The sequence below is a fragment of the Mobula hypostoma genome, chromosome 5 (genome assembly GCF_963921235.1).
Source record: "Mobula hypostoma chromosome 5, sMobHyp1.1, whole genome shotgun sequence".
NCBI lineage: Eukaryota > Metazoa > Chordata > Chondrichthyes > Myliobatiformes > Myliobatidae > Mobula > Mobula hypostoma.
The window spans coordinates 74,103,827-74,118,164 of NC_086101.1; the positions used below are offsets into that span (position 1 = coordinate 74,103,827).

The 14,338-nt window shown below is 37.7% G+C and overlaps 1 protein-coding gene across 1 annotated transcript in view; it reads right to left on the reverse strand.

The window, feature by feature from the left end:
• clasp1a (cytoplasmic linker associated protein 1a) overlaps positions 1-14,338 on the reverse strand; it is a 300,065-nt gene that overhangs the window by 108,696 nt on the left and 177,031 nt on the right. Inside the window, exons 21-23 of the mRNA XM_063048559.1 lie at positions 9,237-9,263; positions 8,487-8,654; positions 6,138-6,245 (exon numbers count right to left, since the gene is read on the reverse strand). Coding sequence (XP_062904629.1) covers positions 6,138-6,245; positions 8,487-8,654; positions 9,237-9,263 — 303 coding nt within the window. The remainder of the gene's footprint in view (positions 1-6,137; positions 6,246-8,486; positions 8,655-9,236; positions 9,264-14,338) is intronic.

A 14,338-nucleotide genomic window follows, 5' to 3' on the forward strand; every position in this document is an offset into this window, starting at 1 on the left:
TTAAAAAGAAAATTCCCCTTTACATCTTTTCTAAAAGGTCACCCCTCAATTTTAAGGCTGCACCCTTTAGTTCTAGATACCCCACACCAGAGAAAACATCCTCTCCACATCTACCTTATCTAGTCTTTTCAACATTTGGTCAGTTTCAATGAGATTCCCACACATTCTTCTAAATTCCAGTGAGTACAGGCCCAAAACTGCCAAACGCTCTTCATATGTTAACCCCTTCATTCCCAGAATCATCCTTGGGAACCTCCTCTGGACTCACTGACAAAGAATGTGAAAAGCAGCAGTCCCAATACTGACCCCTGGGGAACACCACTAGTCAGTGGCAGCCAGCCAGAAAAGGCCCCCTTTATTCCCACTCGCTGCCTTCTGCCTGTCAGTCATTCCTCTATAATGCCAGTGTCTTCCCTGGATTTTATCTTGTTAAGCAGCCTCATGTGTGGCACCTCATCAAATGCTTTTGGAAAATCTAAGTAAATGGCATTTATTTCTTCCCCTTTGTTCACCCTGCCTGTTACTTCCTCAAAGAATTCTAACAGATTTGTCAGGGAAGATTTCCCTTTACAGAAACCATGCTGACTCTGACTTATTTTATCATTAGTCTCCAAGTACCTAGCCGGCTGGTGGAGTAGTGGCATCAGCCCCAGGCTTCGGAGTGAAGGCTCCCGAGTTCGAACCCAGCCGGTTCTGCAGGCACGCTTTCCATCCGTGCTGGGTTGAGGGTCGAGCTAGCAACTCGACCTCGTAAAAAAGAGATTGCCTGCTACAGAACATCAACAGCAAAAAGTTGATGGCCTATGCTCTCTCGTGAGTTTAAAAGGCAATTTCCTTTTTTATCCCCCTCCAAGTACCCCAAAACTTCATCCTTAATAATAGACTCCAACATTTCCTCAACTGCTGACGTTAGTCTAATTGGCCTATTATTTCCTTTCTCTTGTCTTTCTCCCTTCTTAAAGAGTGGAGTGACATTTGCAATTTTCCAGTCCTCTGGAACCATGCCAAAAATCAAGTGATTCTTGAAAGGTCACGACCAATGTATCTGTTATCTCTTCAGCAAACTCTCAGGACTCTGGGATGTAATCCATTTGGTCCAGGTTACTTATCCATCTGAAGACCTTTGAGTTTTCCTAACACTTTCTTTTGTAATAGCAATGACGCTCACTCCTGCTCCTTGACACTCACGAACCTCTGGCACACTGCTAGTGTCTTCCACAGTGAAGACTGACGCAAAGTACCTATTAAGTTCATTAGCCATTTATTTGTCCCCCATTACTACCTCACCAGCATAATTTTCCAGTGGTCCAATATCCTCCCACCTCCCTTTTACTCTTCATATAACTGGAAAAAGCTTCTAGTATCCTACTTTATACTATTGACTAGTTTGCCCTCATATTTCATCTCTTCCCTTCTTATAGCTTTAGTTGCCTTCTGTTGGATTTTAAAAGCTTCCCAATCTTCCAACTTCCCCCATTCACTTTTGCCACCTTATATGCCAGTCCTTCCAGCTTTTATGCAGTCCTCAACTTCCTTTGTCAGCCACAGTTGCCTACTCCTGCCATTTGAGAACAACTTCTTCTGTGGGATACAATTATCCTGTGCTTTGTGAACCGCTCCGAGAAACTTTAGCCATCTCTGCTCTGCCGTCATCCCCACCAGCATCCTCCTCCAATCCACCTGGGCAAGCTGCTCTCTCATGCCTCTGTAATTCCCTTTATTCCACTGCGATACTGGTACACGTGACTTATGCTTCTCCCTCTCAAATTGCAATGTGAATTCAATCACATTATGATCACAGCTTCCCAAGGGTTCCTTTACATTAAGCTCCCTAATAAGATCTGGGTTATTACACAACACCCAATCTAAGATAGAATTTCCCCTAGTAGGCTCAAGCACACACAGCTCTAGAAAGCCATCTCATCGGTTTTCAACCAATTCCATCTCTTGCGCACTGAAACCAACCTGATTTTCCCAATCCCCTTGGCTACTACTTGGAGGCCTATATATGATTCCCATGATGTTTTTTTTTTAATCCTTGCAGTTTCTCAACTCTACTCACAAAGATTCAACACTCTTTAACCATATGTTACCTTTCTAAAGAAACAGAGCCACACCACCACCTATGCTTTTCTGCCTGTCCTTTCGCTATACAGTGTATCCTTTGATGTTAAATTCCCATCTATGGCTTTCCAGCCACAACTCAGTGATGGGAGACCATTTTGTCGAGCATCTCCGTTCCATCTACAAAAAGCAGAATTTCCTGGTGACCAAACATTTTAATTCCAAACCCCATTCCCGTTCTGACATATCGGTCCACTGCCTCCTTGTTTGCCATGATGGGTGAAGGGACAACACCTCATATTCTGTCTAGGCAGCCTCCAACTTGAGGCAGAACATCAATTTTTCCTTCCAGAAATGATCTTTGTTTCATCCTGCTTCCCTCTTCTTCTATTCCCCCCTCTGGCCTCTTACCTCTTCTCCTCCCCTGCCTATCACCTCCCTGTGGTGCCCTGCATCCCTTTCTCCTACGGTCCACTCTCCTCTCCCATCAGATTCCTTCCTCTTCAGCCCATTACCTTTCCCACTCCCTTGCTTCACCTATGCTCCCCCCTCTCACCACATCTTTTTATTCTGGTGTCTTCCCCCTTCTATTCCAGTCCTGAAGAAGGGTTTCAGCGTGAAACACTGACTATTTATTCATTTCCATAAATGCTGCCTGACCTGAGTTCCTCCAGCATTTTGTGAACGCTGATGTAGCTCATTTTTTCCCCCACGGAAATGCATAGTTCGTCTATTACAGCAGCTAAATGCCCAAAAGATTTTACTTTTACTATTCCATTTTAAAAATTACTCCATATAATAATCTGCAAGCACTTATTAATAGACAGTACAATACCAGCCATCGACTTGCTTTTTTTATCTGAAAGGTTATTTATGATTTGTTTATAACTATTCACAAAATATCACTTAATCAAACTTAAAACCACAGCTTGAGGTTCAGCCTTTGCCCAATTTGATTTATCAATCACAATGAAAAATTCTGATTTTCTTTTTCATGTTGGCCTATTAACTTCTGAAGCCTCAAATTCAGTGATGTCAAAAGAACAGAATCATCACTGATAAATGTGGCTAGCTATTATACACACAGTCTAGACTATACAAGTTAGGAAAACGTTGGCCACCTCACCTTGCTGTTTTGAAGTTGCAGGAGAATCAAATTAAGGTTTGATTTTAAACTCTGGAATAAAATTTATACTCCTCTAACCCATCATTTCACATTGCCTCCTTAATTAATCCTATAATTTCCAATTCATAATAAAATGGGACATTGCCAATGTTTGAATCAGAGTGATAATGCACAATAACAGGCCCTTCAGCCCAACTCACCCATGCCAACAAGATTCCCATCCAAGTTAGTCCCATTCCTCACTTGTGGCCCATATCCCTCCAAATCTTTCCTATCTATATAGAGGTTTCCCCCTCCATCCGAAGGTAGAGCATTCCTATGAAACGGTTCGTAAGCCGGAATGTCGTAAAGTGAAGCAGCAATTACCTTTTATTTATATGGGAAAAATTTGTGAGCGCTTGCAGACCCAAAAAATAACCTACCAAATCATGCCAAATAACACACAAAACCTAAAATAACAGTAACATATAGTAAAAGCAGGAATGATATGATAAATACACAGCCTATATAAAGTAGAAATACTTTTCTATAATCATTGCTGCACTGTTCTCCGTAGCAAAAATCTCACGCAAGCGCTCTCAGCAGAAACACGGTGTAAGCGCTCTCGGCAGAAACACTCTCTCCGGTAACCATTAAGCTAAGAAGCTGCTAAATCATAACAAATAACACATAAAAATACACAGCTTATATAAAGAAATAAAGCATGTACAGTGTAGTATCACTTACCGGAATCAGGAAGTCAGCGCTGAGCACACCGATGATGGTGTGTTAGGCTGAGTCGTCGGAGGTTGGGGTGGTGCAGTGGTCCCCAACTTCCGGGCAGCAAACCAATACTGATCCGCGGAGAATGCAGCAGTAGCCGGGACGCACTCAGCACATCTTTACGAAAAAAGCCGAAATAAACAAGCTAATTAATTAGGTGCCGCCCAGCACCTAATGTCGGCCCAGATCAGAGGCTACTCAATCGGCAATCGCCTCTGATCTGGGCCGACATTTACGTGCTGGACGGCACCTAATTAATTAGCATGTTTATTTCGGCTTTTTTCTTAAAGATGTGTTGGGTGCGTCCCAGCTACCGCTGCAATGCATCGGTCCGCGGTCCGGGGGTTGGGGTGGCGGGACACTGGGGTGTCACCTCATTGTCGTCTGTTTCCATCAGGGCAGGCAGGTCATCTTCTTCTATGGCTGCCTGCCTCGATGTTGAAGGTCGAGGTTCGTCGTCTGCTGTAGCTGATATGGAAGGCTTGAAAAACGACAGTATGCTTGACTGCTTAGCCTCGCACATTTTTCAATCATACAGTTCTTTGTAAGCACTCAAACCATCCTGCAAATATGCCCTAAACCTACGTACCCTTTCAAAATTAAAGTCGTACTTTTCTGCAATCATTGTCAATTGCAGTGAAAAATCTCACACAGTTGCTTCACGTTCAGTTCCTGGACGACTTCACTTTCGGTCTGTTCGCTACTGCATTCGGTTTTGATTGTTATCCTTTCCTCTTCCAATTGCATCAGCATCTATCAATTCTTGGTCATGGGATGCCAAAACCTCCAACATCATCTTTGTCAACTTCTACAAGCCAAACTCACTTTGTCCTTACTTCGTTCACCACGATCGAAATACTTAATTATCTCTAGTTTTACGTTAAGTGCAACACCCTTATGAGCTCTTTTAGGCTTTTCCAATACCTTAGAACTCATCTTGCTAACAGCTGCTCACAGGCATGTGTTTAAGTAATGCCATTTAGAATGCAGTTCCAGGGGAGGAGGTTGGCTCCTTTTATCACACGTTGCTTTTTTCACATCCTGCCTTTTATCGTAACAGTGAAAACACCTTCTGTGAGCGAAAACAGGTAACTAATGTATGTCTTTCGTAACAGCAAGGTTTCCTAAAGTGAACGTTCGAAAAGTGGGGGACACCTGTACTGTCAAAGTGTCTTTTAAAGTGCAACCTTATGCATGAAGATAGTTCCCCCTTCATGTCTCTTTTAAATCATTCTCCTCTTACCTTTACACTATTACCCTGTTTCCCTGTTTACTCATTCTGTTTATGCCCCTCAATTTTATTTCCTCGATAAGGTCACCATTCAGTCTCCTATGCTCCAAAGAATAAAATCTTAGACTGCCCAACCTTTCCTAAATCCCCTTTGCACTTTTTCCAGCAATGATGGTTGGATCAACCATGTTTGACTCATCACTAAAGAAATACAATTACTCCATATCACAAAATATAAAGAGAAAGTACCATGAGAAACACTAAAAATATAGAGGTTATGAAACTTCAATCCATCTGCCTTCAGCTTGCACCTAGGCAAGCGTGACTAATTTTGACTGTTTTTCTGCTCATATTATCAGCACCTGATTATGCTAACAAACTAAATTCTATTTTCACCAACTGTCTGAAGAGAATTGACAGTTAGTATTAATTTCCTAATTTCCCAAGACAACCCTAACGTGACCCCTACCAATACTTCAAAATAGCTCTCTACACTAATATGCAAAGTGCTTTGGACAGGACTGTAAATGAATAACTTGTATCCTTTCCAGTATACTGAAGTGTGAAGTAGCAATTATTATTAGTATTAAATCATATAATGAACAGTGGAGGTCTATCAAAAAAGTAATGTACAAGTGAGCTCACCATTTTTACATCACAAGTTTTGTAATGCACAAACAGTAATCATCTTTTAAAATTATTGGAGTCTTTGGGCAGAAAAAAAAAGGCAGAAAATTTCCTTAAAAAAATGCAGCAATCTATCCCAAATGTGCTGGAGGAGTGTTGTACAGAAGCAGCACTGCTAATGGACTTGCAGAGAGAGCAGCATGCAAGGGGACTGGGGGAAAGGGGCAGAATTAAAGAAAATAAGAAACGCCCCCAAGAGCATTGTCTTCTGGCAGTATCCTCAACAGGGAAGCAGGCATAATGAATCATATGCCTCGAGGTACTTACCGAGTGGTGCAAAGCCCCTAACAGGACTTGTATCTCGACTGCTCTCACGGCTGGTATCGCGGCTGCATCCCTGACTCAAGCTTGGTCGAGGGATACGGCTGCTCCGTGCTAGCATGAGTTTGAGAAGAGTTGGAAAAGTTTGGTCAAGTTCATTACAGCAGTATTTTGAGTGAAAGATTCATATTATTACCAGCATTAACATTCAACATCTGATGATGATTCTACATACAAATAAGGCAGTAATAATTAGTGCTGAGCAAGTACTGTCCCACTCAACCCACCCAACTCCAAGTGTAAAGAATCAGTTCTGTAGAAAGCTATAGCTGAATATGAATAGTTTAACTCACTAGTAATAACCCCTTTCTCCTCCTGTGCTCAAAATGCAAACATATTTCTTTGTAATTCATTGATTTAGAAATTTATGTATGAAATTGAAGCATGATGCACAACAAAAATATAGGTCATAATTAAAAGGCAATTATTAGAAAATTAACTGATAGAATAAAATTCAAAAAATGGAGACATTAGCACCATTACATTCAGCTTGATATTTGCCCAGGTACCTGATGGATTTGGCAATGGAGGACAAAAAAAACAAGGTTATCAATATATTTTGCCAACTAGTGGATAGCTGCGCAAAAAATATAATCTTCTGATACATACAAGGCCAAGAAGGTTTTGTGATGTAAGGAAATACAAGCTTTGTTGGCAATAGATGCAATTCCCTTTGTTAATTTATTTTTTTTTTAAAGCTGGCTAATATGAGAATGAGAAATTCTCCATGTCACTGGCCATTGCTTTTCATCAAATAATTACCACATGTACCAATAAATTTATAAAGTTCATAAGGAAGAAATTATTTTTTCCAACAGTAATTTTTGGCAGTGTGGATACACTGTTTATCATCTACATAAGCAGCATATTGCACCACAGAACATTAGGGCATTCAAACCAGGAGATACAAAATTTGAACCTTGCTGGATGAGTGAATGCCAACTGGAAAACTGTAGTACTTCTATAATCAACCTCTGTGGTCAACACCAAATACGAAAAGAAGAAATAGTCAGAGTTCCCATTTACTCTTGCAGGAGTATTGTTAGGAAATGTGCCCGAATGATTATATCCGGTTGACTGAAATTCTGCAGTCAAGTAACTCAAGAACGTCAGTCCAGGCCTACCATGGTTGGTTATATTTACAAGATATAGAAATATATCTATCATCAGTAGAAGATTTTACTAATGTAAAGCAGCATTTTCCTTGAAATACGGCACGTATGTGAGAGCGCAAGAAAGCACAATAATAGTGATAAAATAAAGATTATTAACAAAAATATTACATCCAGCATTAACCACAAGTGCTTTAATTTTACAGAGCAAAGATTCAATAACACAAATTTGGATTTTCAAAAATTGCTTTGACATTGATGGGTGAAGAAAAGTTAGGACTTTGCAGTTCTGATAATTGAGAACTGCTTCATATCATACTGTATTTGTGCCAGCTTACAAAACAATGACTCATTTTTTTAAACTTAATGAATTAAAAGCAATGTTGAAACCCAATAAGATGACCAATAAGTAACAGATTCACCATATGATTTTTTTTTTGCACTGATGGTGGCATAGATGGAAATTGGTTTCACTTGGAAGGTTAAACAAAAAGGTATCAATCTCCCAACAAAAGGAAAACAACAGCTCAACCGCATCATTTTATAGACTCTCAATATGTCAGAGCGGTCATCCTTGCTCCAAATGCTAGTGATTCAACAAAAGCCGCCAATGAATTAACAGAACTTCATTATATCAAGAAATAAATTGGGCAGAAACAATATTTCATGATTAGCACAGAAAACAAAGGAAAAAAGCAGAACAGTAAACATCATTCATTTCTTAACAATATTATTCGCATCCATCTTCCTTGAAATACTGAGAAAGCCAAAAAATCCTGTTTACATCTTAGGAGTAGAAAGATAGACATTTTTTCCAAAAATTTTACCTATATATACACATGCATTTGATTTGTCATCCTGTGAACAGATTCAAGGTCAAGCATAGTTTTCAGCAAAAGCAGGGTTACACTGGCTGGAGAACTTTAGTTTTAATTCTATACCAATTTCAGTAAGTACTCTTCGTATTTTTTCTAATTACATTAAAAATTTATGTTTGCATTTACAATGGAAACCATCATTGTTAGCTGCTGTAATTATAAAAACCTATTCACAGTGTTGCAGCATTTTTGCTGAGAGTTGCACTAACATCAAAACATTCCCCAAACAAGTTAAGACAATAGATCCATTTTAGAAGGCACATTACAAAAATTACACAATTGTGATATTGATAATTATGTCTTACCTAACCCCAATCTGTTGGGACTAGCTTCCCTACTGCATCCCTGACTGCGGGGGATCTTGCTTCGTTTCTCGGATCCTTGTGGTGCAACCGAAACCCTCTGAGGTCCACTGCTCATGCCTGAGTAGGTGCCACAGAGGAGCTTACCGGGTGAACTTGATCTACTTCCCGCTGCAATAATAAAAAAACAAAATGCCAGTTAATTTTGGTTTTATATCAAAAGTCTATAAAAGTTACAGCAAGAGCAAAATTGAAGGACAGCCAAAATTAGCAAGTATCTGCAAACAAATCAGTCCTTGATAAAGTTACCAAACATAATTTTCTTTTTTTTTAAAATAAAAATAAATTGGTAAAGCTTGAATGTTATCCACTTTTGGTTATTGGTGAACCTGTAAAACACTGCATTATCTTGATAATAGTAATTATTAAAGGTTGAGATACTTGTGGATTTTCTTTGGTCAGGGTACCAATTCCATTTGTTCATACAAACAGGCTGACCAAATGTAATTGAAGAAATCCACAGAATTCATAATATTCTATTCCTAAATTTCATTACTTTACTGCCAATGGGAAGATACTATTAAGAGCCAGAATTAGATTTATTTTTTCAAGAATTAAGTGGTTTACAGGAAGAATAAAGTTGAACACCTTTGGAAATACTGCATATGTTAACATGGCCCAACAGCAATGACAAATGGAAACATTCATTTGACAACTGGCTAATTTATTCTTGTAGCTGAAGAAGAACCTTACCGCCTGCAGGATTAGCTGATCTGGATCCTTAGCATGGAAGCAGGTAAAAGGATAGTACAAGTTTAATGGAATGGTTAAAGAAACGCAAAGGCTACAAGAATTGTCAAGATTAGTTTCATCTAATTTCTTTCAATCTCATGAAAAAGTTACATCTCAGCTTTTATTTAAGGTTAAATGCAGAATTTATTTTCTCTATTTCTCACTTCATGCTCATTTCTTGTGAATTCACTTGCTTTCAATCCTGCCCAAATCTTTGCATCTTTATAATTTCTTTTTAAACAGATTTACAATTATTCATCATCTTCATCCACCTAATAATGTGTTACTAACCCCATTACAGAAGAGGTAATCACCCACTCACATTCACCTTCCACATCTCAACTACATTTCCTCTGGATCTGCAAATGAATAATGTTATCCTGAACTGAATTCTCCCAAAGTTTATACATCATGAAGAAATATATAAAAATACATACTTGTATGGTTTACAATGTTGATTTTACTCTAATATAACTCAAAGATAAATAATATTTGTTTTTTACTTGCAGGTTTTAAATTAGTTCCTTCAACATTGTTGTATGAACGATGCATCGCATGAAAGACCTTTGTCAACTGCATTAATAATGTTAAGATATTTTCCACAATGTTTTTAAACAAGGTAATAAATTTCATACACTGTAAATGTTACAGCTTCATGTACTAACTTCTAAATAATGTTGAAAATACACTCTGTGGCCACTTTATTAGGTACACCAATACGTTAAAGCAAATATATAATCAGCCAATCATATGGCAGCAACTCAATACATAAAAGCATGCATACATGGTCAAGAGGTCAGTTGTTCAGACCAAACATCAGAATGGGGAAGAAATGTGATTTGACCACGGAATGATTGGTGGTGCCAATCAGGATGGTTTCAGAAATTGCTGATTTCCTAATTTTCACACACAACAGTCTCTAGAGATTACAGGGAATGGTGTGAGAAACCAAACCTTGAAGTAGATGCGCTACAGCAGAAGACCACACCGGGTTCCACTGCCATACCTAATAAGTGGCCACTGACTGTATATTGGGATAATTCCAAGTTAAACATCAACAGAAAAAGCCATACAAATAATATATACCCATATAAACCACCCCACTCACTCCTTTCCCCCTCCAACATACTCAGAAACATTAAATTTTGCAGTGCAATACTCGTAAGTCTAACATTTGCTGGACATGGACTCACCAGATAGGGTATGAACATCCACAAGAGAAATGCATGCGATTCTAACAGATTTTTCACTAGTGCCCTTGTGTTAGCAGTGGCTTTGTATTAGTAGAATAATTACTATTCACCAGTAAAATAAAATTAAATATTCTAATTATGAAATTACAGTACTTAAGGAGCCACAATGTTAAAGAGTCACAAGAGGTTCAAGACTAATATTGCTTTAAAGTGCAATAACATCTCCCCCTCACTGTCAACCACCACAGGTGCAGCTCAGTGAATCTTCTTAGCCCACTGCTCTACTTTCTCGAAAGTAGTGACTGTGCGACTATGCACAGTTCAATAGCACCAATAAGTTTGCTGATCACCCCACTGTTGTTGAGGAGGCAGCGCAGAGAAGTGGGATAGATCGACTGGCTGAGTGGTGTCACAACAACAACCCCACACTCACATCAGCAAGACCAAGGAATTAATTGTGGACTTCAGGAAAGGGGAAGTTGGGAGCACACACACCAATCCTCACTGAGGGGTCAACAGTGGGAAGTGAGAGCAGTTTCAAGTTTTTGAGCATTAACATTTCAGAGGATCTATCCTGAGCCCAACATAATGATGCAATCACAAAGAAGGCAGCCCAGCAGCTATACATCATTAAGAGTTTGAAGAGATTTAGTATGTCATCAAAGACTAGCAAATTTCTGCAGATGTACAGAGTGGAGATCTCTCCAACTGGTTGCATCACTGTCTGGTATGCAAGGGCCAGTGCATAGGATTGTAAACTCACCCAGCTCCATCATGGGCATTAGCCTTCCTATCAAGGACATCTTCAAAAGGCAGTGCCTCATGAAGGCAGCATCCATCATTAAGGACACTCACCATTCAGGGCATGCCATTTTCTCTTTACTACCATTAGGGAAGAGGTACAGAAGCCTGAAGAACAACTCTTTCAATGCTTTAAGAACAGCCTTTTCCCTTCGCCATCAAATTTCCAAACAGTCCATGAACACTAACTCACTATTCTACTTTTGCACTATTTTATTGTAACAATGTTTTTTTAAGGACTTACACAAAAACAACAAATTTCACAACATATCAGTAATAATAAAACTGATTCTGATAATACATAATTATAATCAGCAAGTTACACTCTTGTGAATTTCATTTTTACAGCAAAGGAATTCTCAAGAAACATTTTCACCACATCCACACTGTCAAGAGCACACAGGATTTGTGTGCTAACCAAGTCAGCACACATTCATCTGAACTCCAATGGATACAAACTGAACTTGTCAAGTAGATCAACCTTCAAGTCTTAGGTATTAGTTTGGTAAGAATACAGCCCTCTTTTAACTACCCTTTTACCTATATTCTTAAACAAATTTAATAGATGTGTTCAACATGCTACATATTTGTTCAACATTGTTGTCTACCTATGACATACATTTTAAAGTGCAGGATACCAAGTTCTCACTTAGAAAGATTTCAACATTTTTGCATCAACTTTCTTTCTTTTTAAATCTTTTTATTGAGTAAGTATACAAAAAAGGTAAGCCATATAAACATTAATACAATGTTAAAGTATAATAAAATTCCAAAAGATAACAATACCAAAAAGAAAATACTACAAACAATGTAATTTAAGCATAAGAAACCAAGATAACATAATAGTATACTAGATTTTATATATATCAATGGAAAAAAAAGAAAAAAAAACCCCCAAAAAAAAACCCACCGTGCAACTAACTAAAAGCAAAGCAAAGCAATGGGCTAACTTGAAAACAAACAGAGTTAAACTTAAAATCACGTCCTCAATCCCGACCTCCATTAAAACAGTGAAGAAAAAACAAGAAGGGTAAATATTACATTAAATGAAAATATCGAATAAAAGGTCCCCAAATCTGTTCAAATTTAAATGAAGAATCATAAAGGTTACTTCTAATTTTCTCCAGATTCAAACATAAAATCGTCTGAGAAAACCAAAAAAAGGTAGTTGGAGCATTAAGCTCTTTCCAATGTTGTAAAATACATCTTTTCGCCATTAAAGTAAGAAATGCAATCATTCTACGGGCTGAAGGGGAAAGATTACTAGAAATTTTAGGTAGTCCAAAGATAGCAGTAATAGGGTGAGGAGAGATATCTATATTTAATACCTTAGAAATAATATTGAAAATATCTCTCCAAAAAGTTTCCAAAGTAGGGCAAGACCAAAACATATGAGTTAAAGAGGCTATCTGCCCCGAACATCTATCACAGAAAGGATTAATATGCGAGTAAAAACGCGCTAACTTATCTTTGGACATATGTGCTCTATGAACCACTTTAAATTGAATTAGGGAATGTTTAGCACAAATAGAGGAAGTATTAACTAATTGTAAAATCTGCCCCCAATCATCCACAGAAATGGTAAGCCCCAATTCCTGTTCCCAATCTACCCTAATCTTATCAAATGGAGCTTTCCTAAGTTTCATAATAATATTATAAATCATAGCTGATGCACCTTTCTGACATGGATTAAGGTTAATTATCGAATCTAAAATATATATAGGAGGAAGCATTGGAAAGGAAGTAAGTATAGTACTTAGGAAATTTCTAACTTGTAAATATCTAAAAAAATGTATTCTTGATAAGTTATATTTATTAGATAATTGTTCAAAAGACATAAGGGAACCATCTAAAAATAAATCCAAAAACCGTAAAATACCCTTAGTCTTCCAAGTTTGAAAAGCGCGATCCGTAAAAGAGGGAGGAAAAAATATGTTACCTAAAATAGGAATCGCTAACCCGAATTGATTAAGATCAAAAAATTTTCTGAATTGAAACCAAATGCGCAAAGCATATTTAACTATCGGGTTAGAGACCTGCTTAAGACGTTTCGAATCAAAAGGAAGAGAGGAACCTAAAATAGAACCAAGTGTATAACCCTGAACAGATTGTAATTCCAATGCTACCCATTTAGGAATAAATAGTATGTCCCGGTCAAGTAACCAAAATTTCATATGTCGAATATTAATAGCCCAATAATAAAATCTAAAGTTAGGTAATGCTAAACCTCCATCTCTCTTAGCTTTCTGTAAATGTATTTTACCCAGTCTCGGATTCTTGTTCTGCCAAATAAATGAAGAAATTTTAGAGTCAACTTTATCAAAAAAAGATTTAGGAACGAAAATTGGTAATGCCTGAAACACATATAAAAATTTTGGCAAAAAAAACATCTTAACTGCATTAATACGACCAATCAAAGTTAAATATAAGGGAAACCATTTAGATGAAAGTTGAGTAATATGGTCTATTAATGGTAAAAAGTTAGTCTTAAATAAATCTTTATGTTTACAAGTAATTTTAATCCCAAGATATGAAAAGTAATTATTAATCAATTTAAATGGAAATTTATAATATAAGGGAAAATGTTTATTAATCGGAAAAAGTTCACTCTTACTAAGATTTAATTTATAACCTGAGAAAAGACCAAATTGTGCTAATAACTCTAAAACAGCAGGAATGGATCTCTCAGGATTAGAAATATATAAAAGTAAATCATCAGCATAGAGTGATAATTTATGGGACTTTAATCCCCGAGTTATCCCAGTAATATTTAAAGATTCTCGAATAGCAATTGCAAGAGGTTCTAATGCAATATCAAATAATAGGGGACTAAGAGGACAGCCTTGTCGAGTACCACGAAAGAGAGGAAAAAAAGGTGAGTTTAAGGAGTTAGTACGAACCGAGGCTACAGGGGAGTAATATAACAGTTTAATCCAGGATATAAATTTCAAGCTAAAATTAAACATTTCAAGCACCTTAAATAAATAAGGCCATTCTACTCTATCAAAAGCTTTCTCGGCATCTAAAGAAATAACACACTCAGGAACATTTTGTGAGGGAGTATAAACG